Source organism: Vombatus ursinus, unplaced genomic scaffold (assembly GCF_900497805.2).
Source record: "Vombatus ursinus unplaced genomic scaffold, bare-nosed wombat genome assembly UNPS02015129.1, whole genome shotgun sequence".
Lineage (NCBI taxonomy): Eukaryota > Metazoa > Chordata > Mammalia > Diprotodontia > Vombatidae > Vombatus > Vombatus ursinus.
The window spans coordinates 1,354,741-1,372,379 of NW_020954907.1; the positions used below are offsets into that span (position 1 = coordinate 1,354,741).

General features: G+C 39.4%; 1 protein-coding gene across 1 annotated transcript in view; it reads left to right on the forward strand.

The window, feature by feature from the left end:
* Nucleotides 1–17,639, forward strand: part of IQGAP1 (IQ motif containing GTPase activating protein 1) — a 112,608-nt gene that overhangs the window by 75,685 nt on the left and 19,284 nt on the right. Inside the window, exons 17-30 of the mRNA XM_027846360.1 lie at nt 392–559; nt 855–997; nt 3,565–3,735; nt 4,712–4,795; nt 4,898–4,969; nt 5,064–5,133; nt 6,559–6,767; nt 7,104–7,259; nt 9,154–9,317; nt 10,335–10,559; nt 12,996–13,136; nt 13,227–13,311; nt 14,647–14,879; nt 16,475–16,607. Coding sequence (XP_027702161.1) covers nt 392–559; nt 855–997; nt 3,565–3,735; nt 4,712–4,795; nt 4,898–4,969; nt 5,064–5,133; nt 6,559–6,767; nt 7,104–7,259; nt 9,154–9,317; nt 10,335–10,559; nt 12,996–13,136; nt 13,227–13,311; nt 14,647–14,879; nt 16,475–16,607 — 2,054 coding nt within the window. The remainder of the gene's footprint in view (nt 1–391; nt 560–854; nt 998–3,564; nt 3,736–4,711; nt 4,796–4,897; nt 4,970–5,063; nt 5,134–6,558; nt 6,768–7,103; nt 7,260–9,153; nt 9,318–10,334; nt 10,560–12,995; nt 13,137–13,226; nt 13,312–14,646; nt 14,880–16,474; nt 16,608–17,639) is intronic.

A 17,639-nucleotide genomic window follows, 5' to 3' on the forward strand; every position in this document is an offset into this window, starting at 1 on the left:
TCTTTAATGTGTTTCTTTTTTATTGATAATTTTTTTACATGGCAACCAAACTTTAATCAGCATACAAATTATCAGCACATATTCCCTAACAGTTAAGCAAGAAACATAATGGAGTGATTGTGGCTGGGAGAAAGCTTATTATTCAGACTTACCTTTTGTAATTTGTCATTTGTTTACGTGCTTTAATTTTCACAAGTTGGTACCAGCATGGCCATTGACTGGAGTTTGGTTGCTGTGTGATGTTTTACCTTATGTAGTTGCAGTCAATATACATATTCTTTTGGTTCTGGGTTTTTTTTTTTTCCACTCTGTATCACTTTAGATATGCTTTTAAGTGTTTTTTGAATTCTTTGTGTAAACAGTCTCTCCTAATCCCTCCTGCTTGTGTCAGTTGCCTTAGGAGTCTTGGCTATTAATGAAGCAGTGGATGCTGGTGACGTTGGCTACACCCTCGTTGCCCTTCGTTCTCCTGATGTTGGCTTGTATGGAGTTACTCCTGAATGTGCTGAATCATATCAGAGAGACCTTGAAGATTTGAAAAAGAAAAAGCTTGCAGCAGGTGAGTAGGGGAGAAATAAGAATATGTTCTGGTTGCAAGGGAAATTAATGTGTAAGAGAGTTAGTGTGGTAGGAAGAGGGTGGCTGGTTGTGGGGGGAAAGGACTGGATGATCACAGCACACCTCATTTGAAAGAATGTAGGAAACTGTCCCTGCTTTGGAGAAGGTATTTCTGTTGGCCTTCAAGTGTTCCATTTGTTCTTGCAACTATATTGACTACTTCAACAAGGTGGGTTCGAAAGGAAGGCTGTATATTTGATTAAAATGAAGTTCCATTCATCTTTCCTTGCTTCCAGGTGACAGTAATAGCAAGTGGGTGAAGCACTGGGTGAAAGGTGGGTATCATTATTACCACAACGTGGAGACTAAAGAAGGCGGATGGGATGAGCCTCCAGCCTTTGTGCAGAATACAACCCATCTTTCTCGGGAGGAGATCCAGGTAGGTAGCTTTGTAAAATGAGTCTCTTCTCTGAAATAAGGAATATTTGCTTAGCAGTTGCTTAGATAATGCTTTTGGGTTGAGATCTAATGTTAATGTATGGTGGTAAAAACCTTCAATGAGGATCCAGAATATGTGAGTTGTATATTAAAGCTCCTCGGCTTAGACTAATTAAATTACAAAGAAGGCTGTTGGGAAGCCTTAAAAATAGGTGAATTATGTAGTTTTTAAAGAAATATAATTGTGTAACTTGTTTCTCATGGTCCAGTTTAAATGGGATATGGCAAAATGACTGACCCTTGGGTGATCAAAGAAAGAACATTCTCTTGTCCTGAAATGTGGGTTTCTAGTGACATCTGGGCAGGAGGATGACGTCCTGATGCAGTGGTTCTAGTCTTATTTCTGTTCCGGTTGATTTCAGGAAACTTACCTAGGCCTCAGTCTCCTTGTTAGTGAAGCAGGGGAGTTTGGTACTACGAAGTCTTTTTAGGTATTCACTTAATGTGATTCTAGGATTAAATAAATTCCTAGTAACAGCCTGAGAAAATAAAGTAACTCACTTAATAGAAGCAAATTAATTTTTGCTTTTAAAAGACTTTTAAGAGCACTTTGTAAATATTTGTTTACACAAACCATTTGATAATCTATTTATAAGTTATTCCTTTCTATTCAAAGTATACCCACTAAAGTGCTTCTTTAAGAATATGTAAGCTAAAAAGAAAAAGAAAAAAAAAGAATATGCAAGCTAAGCTGAACTGAACTAGAAAGCATTAAAATGAGGATCAGTTGAAGAAATTGAAATGTTTAGCCTTGAGAAGAGAAGACGTAAGAGAAAAATGATAGCTGGGTTGTCATAGTGACAGAGGGATTAAAGTCATTTTGCTCAGCCCCAGGGAGAAGAACTAGGAGTCAATGGTAAAAGTGATAGGGAAGCAGATTTAGGCTTTGGAAAACTGTCCAGCAGAACTGTCCACAAGTGGATGGGCTGCTTGGGAAGATAGTAGGCTTCCCCATACTGGAAGTCTTCCAGCAAAGATAGGATGACCAACAGTCTGATATGATAGAGAGGGGATCCTTTTGGAGTGGATTATGTGTTGGACTGAGTAACTCTGATGTTCCTTCCAACCCTGTGAATCCACCAGAGATCGTTCCTTGAACCGGGGAGAAGATATGTGTATCAGATTTGTAGACTAGAGATGTCAGACTTGCTCCCACAAAATTCCTGTGTGGTCTGAACCAGATTAAAATGTAATTAACAAATGTTCAACAAAATAAATAAAAATAAAATAAAACATAAATAATAATAATTTGTGGTTTTCCAAGTCAACATGTGGCCTGAAGGGATCTGGTTCTATTTGAGCTTGTTGTTAGATGCATGATCCAAAAACTTCTCAGCAGATCAGAATGATAGGCCAAATCTCATAAAATTAAGTTAATAAGATAAAGTTTAACATGCAGTTTCAAAAAAAGTCACCTGTAATTAGAGCTTTCCAAAAGTGGAATGGATTTCTTGGAAGATAGATTTTTTTTCATGGGCAGTCTTCAAGTGAGATTCTATATGTAGAAGGAATTCTCTCAAGATGCACATTGGACTAGATGATTCTCTGAAGTCCCTTCTGAATTTCTGTGAATGCTGTCAGCTGCAGAAGGATGTACCTAGTAAAATGATATAGGTCAAGATTATGTTTATTTTTAAAAGAATCTTTGAAAAGGAGGCCCAGGGAAGACCTCAAGAGGTTTTCCAGTTCCTCTCATCAGAACCTATCCACATCCCAGCTGAGTAGAATCTTTTTTTTTGCAAAGGAGATCCTGCAAGATCTCTGTGGTTGAGAACTTCCTCATAGTAAATTGAATTCCATCTTAATAATGTTGAGTCCTATTTTATCCTTTTGGAGGTCAGCAACAGGGAAGGTTGTATCTTGGTATGAAGTCAGTTGTTAGGTAGTATTAGAATAACCAGTAATAGAAAATGAAGTGAAAGTTTTGAATGGATTTATCCTCCACAAAGCTTTAATGGTAAAAGTGCACTTGAGAACCTTCTTAAGTGATTAAACATGTTTAGGTACAATCCTTGCCCAAGAGAGTTAAAATAGTTAAAGGATCAAGTTATGAGCAATGTGAGTTGTTATATTTGTTTCCTAGCTATAACTTGAAATGTGTATCTTTGTGGCTTAAGAACTGCACAAGACTAATTAATGACTGTTAAGTGTTATATAAATGCTGTAAATTCTGGCTCTTAGAATCATAGGAAAGAATAGGTGAATCATAGTATGAAATTAGGGAAGATAAACATTAAATTTGAGGACAAAAATTAATAGGATTCTGATAATGAAACCTTTTAAATGAAGGAAGGAAATTCTCAAGTTAGCCTAGAGTTGGCCATGGAAAATGGACATTGGAAAACATTGCTGTGGTCCTTCAAGGAAGAACTAGAATGGATTTATATTATACATTGTGAAACTGAATTTCTATGGATGATGCTTTTGTATCATTTGTATCTTTGTGTTCTATTATTTTTAATGTCATAACTCATTGTCTTCTGATGGTATTCAACTTTTTTGTTGAAGAGTTCCATCTCTGGGGTGACAGCAGCCTACAACCGGGAACAATTGTGGCTGGCCAATGAGAGCCTAATCACCAAGCTTCAGGCTGCTTGTCGTGGGTACCTAGTTCGTCAGGATTTCAGGTCCCGGATGAATTTCCTCAAGAAACAAGTCCCTGCCATCATTTGCATCCAGGTACTTTAGGTCTATATGCATTTAGAGAAATTGGCTTGTAATGCCCATAGGTAGAAAGTTCAGCTTTTTAGAATTGATTTTCTCAGATGATTCTTTTGTTACTATACTCTTTGTGGAGCTCATTAGCCTGATCTTTTTGATAACAAACGTGATCATTTCTCTTAACTATAGTTCTAATTCATTATTACGTGCTTGATAGTAGCATCAGTAGCATCAGAAGACCTGCTGACCACTAGGTGTGAAGGTCGGTAATCAAGCAAGATGAGACCTGGAATTTTTACTGCCTTAAAGAGTACTGGACGTAGACTAAGAGGACCTGGCTTCTAGTCTCACATCTACAGCTTACTACCTAAGTGACCTTCGTCACAATACTTAACCTTTCTGAAAACCTGTTTTCTCTTACATAAAATGGACATAGTAATGTTTATACTACCTTCCTCAACAGGATTGTAAAGGTCAAATGAAATAATGTCTAGAAAAATGTTTTGTAAAATTATGAATCCCCACATACATTGAGATATTTCTATTATTATTCCTTGCTTTGTGTGGAAGGAGACTAGATCAGACGGTATCAATTGTTTTGTTTTGAACCTTTAATGACTCAAATGGAACTAGTAAGTAGTGGAGCATATTAGGGAGAGCACCGGATATGGAATCATGTAGTCTTGGCTCCATTATTAATTAGTTGTGTGATCTTGCCCAAGCAAGACACCCTCTGTGATCTACAGTTCCTTCATCTGTAAAAAAAAAAAAAGAAATAAATAATAACTCCTTCTATCTGGTTTTTGTAAATTCCAAATTAAATGAGATAATGCATATGAAAGGGCTTTGAAAATTCTAAATCTAAATGTAAGGCTATAGGCATAGAAAATGGAAATTGTGCATCAGCGCCTACATTCAAATACAGAATCAGGAGAGGAATTCGATTCTATTCCAGTGATTAGAGAAACCAATCACACTTTCATATTTGTTTCAGTCTCAGTGGCGGGGGTACAAGCAAAAGAAGGCATATCAAGATCGTTTAGGATACCTACGCTCTCATAAAGATGAAGTTATAAAGGTACGTTGGCCTGAGCTGTGCTTAGAATGAATGATACTCCTACGGATGGCAAGGGTCAGGGTGTAAAGAAATTATCTGATTTTCTTTATTGCTTTTTCACAGATTCAGTCCCTGGCAAGAATGCATCAGGCTAGAAAGCGTTATAAAGACAGGTTACAGTATTTCAGAGACCATGTAAGAACTTACTTGTGACCTCCCAGTGTAGTAATTGTGCTCTTTTTTTGTTGGCTTAATGAGAACAGGAATTTTTTTCTTCTTAATTCTTTAGATAAAAGACATAATAAAAATCCAGGCCTTTATTCGAGCAAACAAAGCTCGGGATGACTACAAAACACTCAGTAAGTTAACTGTGAATTGTGGTGGTGATGGGGAACCTGTTGTGTAGCATTAGGTTTGTGTTTTTTGTTTGTGTTATTCTTTTTTGTTTGTGTTATTCTTCAGTATCTTTATTTTGGTTGGAGATTATGGTGCTATTAAAAAAGCAAGACTCTTTGGAACTACAGTTCTCTTTTCTTTCATTGATTCATGATCTTGTTTTCATTGATTATGTTTTCATTGATTGTATATCCCTCATTACTGAATATGTACCTCCTTCTCCTTTACCCAGAGTGCCATCCCTTGTAACAAATATTTAAAAAGAGAAAAGAAAAAAAAGCATTTCAGAAAAACCAACCAAAACACCAGCTATGTTTCAGAGTAAATATAATAATATTTCATGCCCTTGGTCCCTGTCCTCTGCAAAGAGGGGACAGAAGTACATTTTCTCATCTTCTCTTTGGGGCATTGTATTACGTAGTGCTTGGTTTGTTTTGAGTCTGTTTTCATTCTAGACTTGGGTTATTTGTGTTTTCCTAGTTCTACTTATTTCACTCCTGGTGTGATAGTATTCTATTATATTTGCACATCACAGTTTATTTACTATTTTCCATTCTGTGTACCCTTTGTTCCAGTTTTTTGCTACCACAAAATGTGTTGCTAAGACTATTTTGATGTACCGCAATATGTGAAACTTTTTATCTTTCACTTCTTTGGCATGTACATACCTCCCACTGATGTCTATCGGTCAAAAAATATGGACACCTTTTAAAAAAATCATAATTCCAAATTGCTTCCCAGAATGGCTGGGCTAATGCAAAACTCCACTTACTGTGTACTTGTCTTTATACAGACCTTCCACTTGTGACTATTTCTATCTTTTGTCATCTTTTCCAATTTTCTCAGTGTGAGGTGAAATCTTAGAGTTAGTTTGATTCTCATTTCTCTCATTTTTAGTGATTTGGACCAATCTACCGTATTAGTTATTAATGGTTTGTAATTCTTCATTTGAAAAGTTTGTTCATATCTTTGACCACTTAACCCATTTGGAAAGCTTTTAGTCTTAGATATATGTGAATGTACACACACACACACACACACACACACACGATATATCTTGGATATAAGAGTCTTATCAGACATAACAGATGCAAAAAAAAAAAAAATTCCCCACTCAAGAAATGACAGAGTTTTATAGCCTGTTTTTCTAATTCTTGGCACAATGTCTGTTTTTATTGGCCCTTGTTATTGTGTGGCTGGAAATGTTCAGGAGACCACATTTTTCTCTCTCTCTTGGTAAATCTCAAAACAAATGCCTCCATATCTTGGGTATAAATAGAGACATTTCTATAGAGAGCTTTGTTTGTTTATGATCATGTTGATGTTTTCTGAGTCTTAGCATTTTTTGTTATGTTTTCTTTTTGTGTTGATGCACTTCTTTCTGGCAGTCAATGCTGAAGATCCCCCTATGGTGGTTGTCCGAAAGTTCGTCCATCTTTTGGATCAGAATGACCAGGATTTTCAAGAGGAACTTGATCTCATGAAGATGAGGGAAGAGGTTGTGACCCTTATCCGATCCAATCAACAGTTGGAAAATGACCTGAATCTCATGGATATCAAGATTGGACTACTAGTGAAAAATAAAATCACCTTACAGGTATGGGCATAGTATGTGTGCTTATAGGGATATTAGGCTTTAATGGGAGACAGTCCTGTTCAATCACTTCTCTCTTTTACTTCCTCAGGGTTTGTTCTCCCCTCAGTTAACTATTATTTCTAGGCAGTTTTTAAATGCTTTGGGCATTATCCTGTGAGAATTGCTCTGAAGTACTCTTAGGAGAAGGGATTAGAACGGAGTTCAGATTCTGGGGCCTGAGTCTCTTAAGTTAGAAGGTGATTCATTACATTGAAGGGATTTGGTTGAGAATACATTTGTGCAATGGGCAGTGCTCATTTTGGAAAGCATCTGACTTATGTATCGGTTGTTTTCTAGGATGTGGTTTCCCATAGCAAGAAACTTACCAAGAAGAATAAAGAGCAGTTGTCTGACATGATGATGTTGAACAAGCAGAGGGGTGGACTTAAGGCTCTGAGCAAAGAGAAGAGAGAGAAGTTGGAAGCTTATCAGCACCTGTTTTATCTGTTGCAGGTAAGTGGTGTTAGTTTTTCATTCACGTAGGGGATTGATAGTAAGAGTAGGTAGCAGGTATTAGGTGGCTGACTTTGATGATTCCAGGTCAACCTGACCCTGATGAAGTACATGTGAAAGCTATAAGGTAGGATTACTATCTTCAACAGTGGAAGCAGTACCATGAGGCTAAAGAGGAGCAAAGGTCCCGGTTTTTTTTTAAAGTGGAAGACAATGGATTTTTTCAGTTATAGGCCTGTGAGTTAACTTGGATTCCTACCAGACCTCTGCAGTGTATTACTAAAGGGACATTTGGTGGACATCTAAAAAGGAATTGATGTTCACACAAAGCTAACATGGATTAATCAGGAACAGGCCATTCTAGACTAGCCTTTTTTCTTTTTTGGATAGAGTTAATGAACTGGGGAATGCTATTAATATAGTTTACTTAGATTTCAGGAGAACATTTGGCAAAATTTCTCATGAAACTTTTGTGGACAAGATGGAGAGATGTGAACACAATGATAGTATATTTAGGTGAGTTTAGAGCTGGTTGAATGACCGGACTCAGAGAGTAGTCTTCAATGGGTTGGGAGATCTCTAGTGGAAGGGCTCTGATGTCTGTGCTTAGCCCTGTACTGGGTCACATTTTTATCAATAATGACCTGGATAAAAGCATAGATGATATGCTCATAAAATTTACTGATGACACAAAGCTGGAAGAGACAGCTAACATAATGGATAATAGAATTAGTATTCAAAAAGATTTTTGACAGGCTCGAGCATCAGACTGAAATAAAAAAATTTTTAATAAGGATAAATCTACAGTCTTAAATTTAGATTGAAAGAAGGAACTTCCTAAGTCTAAGGTGGGAGGTAAGGCTAGATGACAGTTTGTTCTCAAAGGAGAACTCACCCCGAGTGAACCGTTTGTGATGGCAGTCAAGAAGGTGGGCTCCACTCTGCCCTGGTCAGACAGTATCTGGAGTCCTGGGTTCAGTGCTCCACCCAGCAGTTTAGGAAGATAAGCTGAAGAATATCTAGAGGAGGGCAGCCAGCATGGTGAAGGGCCTTGAGTCCTTGCCATAGGCATAGTCATTGAAGGAGCTAGAGTTATTTGGTCTGGGAAAGGGAACTTGCCTGGGGATGAGGGGAGAGGTGGGAAAGGCCATGAGAGCTGTCATCACCTGTTTGAAAGACGCTCAGGTAGAAGAAGGATTTGTTCTTCTTGGCCCACAGGGCCAAACTCTAAATAATGGGTGGGGAGAAAAGGTAAAGAGACAAACGTAGGTTTCATCTCAGGAGAAACTCCCAGACCATTTGAGCATCTGAAATCATCCGCAAGTGGCCACTGCTTGTGATGAGTGTTTGTGAAACAGAGTCAGTGTGTTGTGGAGGATGTGTGCTAAACTTGAGCCTTAGTTCTGCAGGTAGAGCCTATAAGAACCCAGGGTCAGTTTATGGCAGGAAGAGGCCTCTTTGTGGCCTCTGATGGTTGGACACCTTGATCTGTGCAGAGCTTTGCAGTGCAGAGATGGTGCAAAACTGAACCTGGTCCAGAGCTCAGCCATAGAGCTTTCTCTCTGGGATTACTGTTGATTTTTTAGATACACTGAGAGAGAGGTGGCTGATAAGATTGTTCATAGAGAGCTGGGAAGGGACCTTAGAGGTCACCGAATTGATCCTCCTCATTTTCAGAATGAGTAAATGGAGACATAGAAAGGTAAATTGACTTGCCCTGTGACACTCAAATAAAAGTGTCATATCCAAGATTTGAATCCAGGCCCTCTGACTGCAGAGCCTGGGCCCTCTCTGCTATGCCAGACTGCCTGTGGTTTTGCTTTAGTTTCTAAAATTCCGTAATACTTTGTTGTCTACCTGACTCCTTTTTATCCCTTGCTTGCTTTAATCGCAGACCAACCCTACCTATCTCGCCAAGCTGATTTTTCAGATGCCCCAGAACAAGTCCACGAAGTTCATGGATTCTGTGATCTTCACATTATACAACTATGCTTCCAACCAGCGAGAGGAGTACCTGCTGCTGCGTCTCTTTAAGACAGCTCTTCAGGAGGAGATCAAGTATGAGTGTACCTTCTGGGGTGGGCAGCCAGGGTGTGTCATGCCAGGCCCCGAGGTCCTCCCTCAGTGCTCCAAGGGGGATGTCACCTGTCTCATGGATTGATGGGTCTTTTCTGTGAGTGCAGAAGAGCCTCTGCACATTAGGCATGGAGGAGGTGTCTCAGTTGGATCTTACCAACATGGGTGTAGCATTCCCTGGGGCTGAGAAGGATGCTTCCTGAGTCAGCCTGCATTTGGGGAGCAGGGATGCAAATGTTAGATTGTCAGGTACTCGCCAAAGTACCCTGTTAAGGCTGACCTCTTTACTATCTGTAGATGCTGTGCTAGGTACTGGGGATGCAGGGACAAGAATGAAGCTGTCCTTCATCTCAAGGAGCTTCTAGAGTATGGAGGGGGAGGCATCCTACAAGTCTTTGTGCAGTATGAAACTGTTAAGGCCCAAGGCTTAGAACAGAAGGAAGACTTTTGGGAGACCCTGTACATAAATATGTATACAGTCAGGACAGAGACTGAATTTGTGACTTCAGTGGTTTAGGGAACTCGTCCCAAGTAAGGGAACTCTGTCATCACACTGATTGTCATGTACAAAGTAAATACATGAATACACGGTGATCAGGGTGTGGAAGGCAGAGAGAGTGAGGAGGATCCAGAAATGCTTCCTACAGAAAGTAGCCATTGAGCTCAGCTTTGAGGGAAGTGAAGGGGCAGAAGTGAGGGAGGACAGGCGTAAAGGACAGCCTGTCTGAAGGTAAGGAGACAGGAAATGGAGTCTCATTTCTTTCTTTTTTTTCCCCCTCATTTCTTACATTGTAATAATGTCCCATTGTATTCACATGTCATAAATTTTTTCATTCCCCAATCAATGAAAATTTTATTTATGGTTTTTTGCCATTACACATAGTCTTTTTTCTTTATAAACATTACTGTTGCCACAAAGTACTCCTCTAGGAATGGGGTATGTGTGTGTAGATGGAATATATCTTCACATTGTTTCACTTCATATCTTCTCTCTTCTAGATCAAAGGTAGATCAGATTCAAGAGATTGTGACTGGAAATCCTACTGTTATTAAAATGGTTGTGAGTTTCAACCGGGGTGCTCGGGGCCAGAATGCCTTGCGGCAAATCCTGGCTCCTGTTGTGAAGGAGATTATGGATGACAAATCCCTCAACATCAAAACTGACCCTGTGGATATTTACAAGTCTTGGGTCAATCAGATGGAGTCTCAAACAGGAGAAGCAAGGTCTGGTCACTTAAGCTGACTTTTCTTTTAGATCTCTGCTATCTTTTGCTGTCCTTTATTTAGCTTTTCTGAAACTTTAGTTCTTTGAGTAACATGTAGCTCAGATTGTTTTGCATTCTTGCGCTGAGGAGGTCATGATATTGGCCTTTTGTGTCCTTCATCCAAGTGAAAGAAAGAAGGGATGAGATGTTTTCTTGTAAGCAGTCAGCCATTGAGCAAGAGAAACTGAAATGGTTATTCATCTGGTGGTCCTGACTCTTCAGAACTCATGGATATTATCAAAGAAGGCATTTCACATGAAAAAGACCTGAGGACTTCAACGGTCTGTAGAGTCAGCGTGAGTCAGTAGTGTGAGATTGTAGCCAGAAAGCTCCTGCCCTCTGAGTCTGCCTTAAGAGCAGTATCACGTTAAGGAGTGAGGTTAAAGTCTGTGGAACTCTGCCTTAGGGATAACATGTCCAAAGGGTTCTGTTTGGGCTTCCACATTTAAAAAGGATACTGGTGGTAATTATAATTCACTTGACTATGTTACATGATTCACTGGCAGTGTTAATGGCTTCATTTCAAGAGAGGTTTATTGGGCATTTACTGTGTGTAAGGTACTGTTAGTGTCACATTTAGGTAGCACTTTTAAGCGTTTTTGCACAGATTTTATTGATGCCTTCTATTTTTGCATCCCTTTCATTTCCAAATAGGCTCCCCTAGGATCCCTTCTTTGTAGCAAAGAAAATCAGTTAAGTGAAATCAACCAACAGATAGTGACCGTATGTAACATTCATCACCTGTAACCCCACTTTCCCTCCCTTTGGAATGATAGGGAAGTACTTTATCATCTCTTTCCTGGGGCCAGGATTGCTCATTACATTTCCCTGTAGTTTAGTTCCCTTTTAGTGCTCTTTTCATTTACATTATTCTAGTTATATGTATTGTTCTTCTTTTTCTGCTTATTTTACTTGGTAGTAAATTTAGGCCTTCCCATATTTCTCGGAATTCCCCATATTTGTTTTTTTCTTATGGTCCCAACATATGCTGTTCCATTCAGATACCAAAGTTTGTTCATCTATTCCCTCATTGCTTGACGCTTAAGTTGTTTCCAATTTTTTTTCCTATTACAAAGAGCACTTTTGCCTTTTCCTTAGAACAGCCCTCCCATTTTATAACAATAAGAGGTGGCTTGCCAGGGGTCATAGGAGTATGAGAGACTTTGGACCCAAGTCTTTGGCTTCTTTTTGCTCCATGGCCTCACAGGGTAGGTGACCAGGAAAGTAAGGGGACTTGGGAAATACATTCTGTAATGAACAATTGAGGGAACTGGTGTTAGCCTAGAGAAGAGAAGACTTGGGAAGGATCTGATAAGTTTTTTGTTGATTTACGGCCCAAATGGACCTTAGGAATCACGTAGGCCCCTGATTTTATAGATTTCACTTCAGCATAAGGAAAACTTTCCCCGTTAGCATCAGATCGTATTTGACTTTATGGGCACATAAGTAGGAAACATCAGCTCACGCCCAGGCTTTTTGATTCCAAATCTAGTAATTTTTCTACATGGCCACCACATTGGTTGTTGTTAAAGCGGCCCCAAATGGAATTGGTTGCATCATTAGGTAGTGAGTTCCTCATCACAGGAAGTGTTCAGGCAGAGGATGCTTTTCCCCTTTCTATTTTGATAGAGTAGACTTAGGTAATGAGTTGCTTCAGATGACCTAGTGTTGCTGCCTACTCTGAGCTTCTTTCATTCTGGGATTGTCCTGCTGAGGAGACATTTTGTATGTATCTTTAGTTATGATCATCCAAGTGTAGTCAGTTCGATAAATTTGTTGCATCTCCTGGAGCCAAAGTGTCATTGAGTATTTTAAGAACTTCTCTTTGTTCAATTGAGCAAATATTTATGAAATGTCTACTGTGCTGGGTGCTAGGAAATCCTGTAATAGTCTTGCTATTGCTACTGCAAGAACGCTTGACATTGTATTTATATTTGATAAAAGGGGTACTTTTATTTTAGAAATTTAAAATATTATTTGACACTAAGAAGGTTAAAATTTCAGTGTTAGCACATTCATATTTTACAGCTATTTGAGAAGTCGTGATTGTCATTTAATAGAAGCCGTAGGATTTTGCTGCTCATATATAGATTACCTGATTACTTACTTTCTGTGGACAGTCAGAAGCAACTACCACCAGCTGCAAATGAAGATGGCCAGTGCCTCTTGGCCTAGCACATAGCAGATAGTCTAATACCCTGCACTTGCTGATAACTCTCAGAAGACTCACACATCTTCCTGTTTGAGAGTGAATTAAAGTTAGAAATGTGGCATTTTTGTTTACTAGTGTTTGAAATTAGAGTGTGCCATGTGGCTCACAGAGAGGGCTGGCTTCTGTCCAGGCAGCTTCTGAATGTTGGCCTGACCTAGTTCTCTGTGGTTTCATTTTCAACAGCAAACTGCCATATGACGTGACCCCTGAGCAGGCACTGTCTCATGAAGAGGTGAAGACTCGGCTTGACTCGTCCATTAGGAACATGAGGGCAGTGACTGACAAATTCCTCTCTGCTATAGTCGGCTCTGTGGACAAAATCCCGTGAGTGCGGTGAACTCCCTCGCTCTTGAGTATTATCTCTCATTGCCTGTTTTCTCTTTGTCAATTCACTGAATATCCTCTGTCCTATAGTTATGGAATGCGCTTCATTGCCAAGGTTCTGAAGGATTCACTGCACGAGAAGTTCCCTGATGCTGGTGAGGATGAGCTCCTAAAGGTAAGAACTTGGGAAAAAAAAATGGACGTCTATCTTTGTGGAGAAATGCACAAAACTAGATTGGATTGTAAAACCAATATCAAGTGTCTTCATCTTGATGCGATGAAACATCTAAATACCATCACTTCTCAATATTGATAATTCTCTTAGGACAGCCATTTTAGACAGTATGGATATAGGCAAAAACTTTACCTGTAAAGGAAACTTCTTGTCTTGCAATCAATTTCTTTGAGCCCTGTCTTTTCTCTGTTGGATCCCTCCCTCTGCTGGTTGCTGGTGGAAGAGCTGCAAACATACATGTTTGTTTCTGCTGGGACAGTGGCTCTTCTTTTTGCCTTATACTGCTATGCTCTTACTTTATTTTTTTAAAACCTGAATGCTGTTTTCTCCTCTCTCCTAGTTCTGTGCTTTCCTTCAATGAGGCATCGATTCTAGACTTTCTCTTCAGGTGAATTAATTTTTTTTTTCTGACTGGAACTTTAGGGGAAAAGCTGAGAGTTTACTTGAATCCTTCAGGGACGGGAATGTGTGTTGAGTTAATGCACCATTTCGTAAGCATACATGAGAAGTCTATGGTGTCAGGAGCAGGGTTGAACAGGATGCAGACTTTAACAACATGGCTTACTAATTGGATTGTTCAGAAGGAGTCATACTAACCATTTATGATAGTGATCCTTTAGGTTTGTATGTTCCTTTGTGATTTTGATAAAGAATGCTTTACATATTTTATTACATTTTGATCCTTATAACAACTGTATGAAGTAGGAGGGGTAAGCATTATGAGAAAACTGAGACTCCAGTTCTGATGCCCAGGGTCACAGTGATGACATTTGACCTCAAGTCAAGTCCACCAGCATTTGTTAAGTTCTTCCTGTGGGCCAGGTACTGTGCTGAGGACTGGGAGTTCAAGTTCACCATTCTTTCTACTTACTAGACAAGCTTCCGTATTGAACGAACTAACATATTTCAGTGAACACCTACAAATCTGAACGTAAAAGATACACATGAGTGAGAATAGCCTTCCTCTTTTCAACTTTTGTGTTGGGAAAGATGCTCTAAGAGACTAGGTTTTAAACCTGCCACATTTTATGTTCCCTATCTGTTCCTTCAGTAGGTAGCTTTTTTCATTTCTGCTCTCTTCCTTTTTCTGCAAATGCTAGAGTAACAAGATATTTGATCAGTTTGGTTAATCCCAACACTGAAGGCTGCGTGAGAGAGAAACTGGACTTTTTCGGCAGTTTCCCCAATAGTTGACTTTGAAACATTTTCTTGTTTTCAATTGTCCAATTAAGTGGCCTTTGTCTCCCATGGACCTCTCTCCTGAATTTTCCCCAGATTATTGGTAACCTGCTCTACTACCGGTATATGAATCCAGCCATCGTCGCTCCTGACGCTTTTGACATCATTGACCTGTCAGCAGGAGGCCAGCTCACCACAGACCAAAGAAGAAACCTGGGCTCTATTGCGAAGATGCTCCAACATGCAGCCTCCAATAAGATGTTCTTGGGAGATAATTCTCACCTAAGCATAATTAATGAATATCTCTCTCATTCCTACCAGAAGTTCAGGTACAGAAGATGTTTCTGAGGGGGTGAAACAATTATGCAGAGATAACATTAATAACCAGGTGTTTTTACTGTATCTGCGTTGGTATCATATAAATTATTTTTCAGATAAGTTCAGTTCTGTCTTTGACTGAACTCAGGAAATTTGGGAGAGGGATGGGGGCCTTTGGGGGAAAGAAAATGAATTTAATTTTGGATGTGTTTAATTGGAGATGTCTGGTATATCCATTTTGAAATGTCCAATAGGCAGTTGGTGATGCAGGATTGAAGCTAATAGGAGAAATGAGCTGGACACATACATCTGGGAATCGTCATACTATATGATAGAGATGATAATTAAACTCATGAGAACTGATGAGGTCTCCAAAAGAGATAGTGTAGAAAGAGAAGAGTAGGTGGCCCAGGCTGAAGCCTTGCACAACACCTACAGTGAGAGCATATTATCCAGATGATGAATTAGCAAAAGGTAGGATTAGAAAAGGGTAATTAGGTTGGGGAAAAACCAGGAGGGAGTAGTATCAAAAAAACTTGTAGAAGATCAAGTATCCAGAATGATTAGCAATGTCAAATGCAGCTTCTTGGGTTGCAAAAGATAAGAACTGAGAAAAAGTAATCATATTTGGCAATTAAAGAAATTGTTGGTAACTTTGAAGACAGCAGTTTTGAGTGATAAACTCTGAAGCCAGATCGCACAGAGCTGAAGAGTTATTGAGAGGAGAAGAATTAGAGGCAGTGATTATAGACCTTTTTTGAGGAATTTGGCTGATAAGAGAACAGAGATTATACGGTGATATTTTGAGAGGATGGTGGGATCTAGTGAATGTTTTTTGAAGATGTGGAGACTTGGACATGTTGGAAGGCAGTAGAGGAGGAACCAGTATATAGGGAAAGGATGAAGATTAGTGAGAGGACGGATAGTTGAATTTGCAATTGCTAGAAAAAAGGAAAGAGAGTGTTAGCAAAGACATGTAGAGAGGAGGAAGGACCACTTCATTATCTGAGATTGAGGGAAAAGGGAGTGATGGCAATCAGTTTGGAGAGGAGAATGGCTTCAATTTTTTTTTTTTTTGTTTTTAGTAAAGTAAGAATTTTAGTAAATATAGTTTTTAGTAAAGTAAAAGTCAATATACTAAGCTACTATTCTTCATCCTCTTTCCCCCCCTTTCCACCAAACCTTCCCTTTCATCTCCTAGAATTGCTGGGGAAGGGACAGAACAGAGACACTAACCATATTTAGCAGAACAAGAGACTATTGGGTCAGTCCCTAACTTTAAGCTTAAGGCTCTGGGCTTGTGTATATGCCAATATACACATTTTGGGGGAGCCTTTAGAAGCCTCAACCATGGCCTTGTACTGTACTTTCAATAAGGATGCAGAATGGTGGGGAGAGGGTTATTAGGGAGAGTGTATGTATAGAGAGAATATAATAGCAGTGTCACACTGTGGACTTAGCAATTACATGTGGATTCCTTCTACACTTTGAGGAGATTAATGGTATTATTTGTAAGCTTCTGATTGGGAGAATTATAAAATGTTCTGTCAACCTTTTCCTTATCTGTTAATCATTTATTTTATGTGTGGGTGGGTGCTTTTTCTAGACGTTTTTTTCAAACTGCCTGTGATGTGCCAGAGCTGCAGGATAAATTTAATGTGGATGAGTATTCTGATTTAGTGACTGTCACCAAACCAGTTATCTACATTTCTATTGGTGAAATCATCAATACCCACACAGTAAGTATCTCTTTTTTCCCCTAGTCCCTGGATTCCATCATTCTGTCTTTAAATGCTCTCTGGGCATTGGGATAAGGCACGATGTGGAAGGGGAGAGGTATAAAGTGTTGTCCTTCCATGTTGAGAAGGCTCCCTCCTTGGTCCTAGACACCAACAAGGGGAGTGGTTGATTTTGCTCTTTCTGCAACAGGACTGAGCCATGCCAAAGGGCAGAAATGAGGCTGATAAACTGTCTGATAATGAGACCAACAACTCACATTTCTGCATTTTTTAAGGTTTTTAAAGCACTTGATGGCATCATCTTGTTTGGTCCTCACAACTGCCCTGTGATGTGGGTGGTATTCTTACCCTATTTTATGGATGGGGAAATAGAAATTGAGAAGTGATCAGTGACTTGCTGAGAGTAACGTAGCAATTGTCTGAGGCTGGATTTGAATTTCGGTCTCTCTGAGTCCCGGAGCCAGTTCTGTCTGTCCTGTAAGCATAATTAGAGAGATTGTTTCTCGGATCAGAGAGAGCATTTGGTTCTGATCAGAAGAGACCGAAGATCTCCTGTTCTGTGTGGTCCTGTCTAGGTAGCCACAGGGCAGAGTGCAGAGAGGGCTGTACTTGGAGTCAGGAGCGTCTGCAGATCTTCCCTCATGCTGGCTGTGTGACTCCCAGCAAGTCACTGCACCTCTCTGAAACTATGTATTTCCTCTTCTATAGAATGGGGATGATAGTAATAGCATCTGTTTCAGAGTAAGGCAAATGAGATCATGCCTTAAAATATTATACATGCTGCTCTCATCATCATTTATCAATCATCATCATCATCATCTTATTATTATTAATCTGCCTGTTTGGAATTTCTCCACTGATCTTGTTTCTGATTGCTGCCCCGTTATTGTTATGCCAACAACTCTTGCAGGAATTCCTAAGAGTAGTAACTACAGAGACAGCTTTGCCACCCTGAAAATCAAAAGTGTATATACACTTGTGTGTGTGTGTGTGTGTGTGTGTGTATTTTATTTTTGTATAAATAAGTAAATA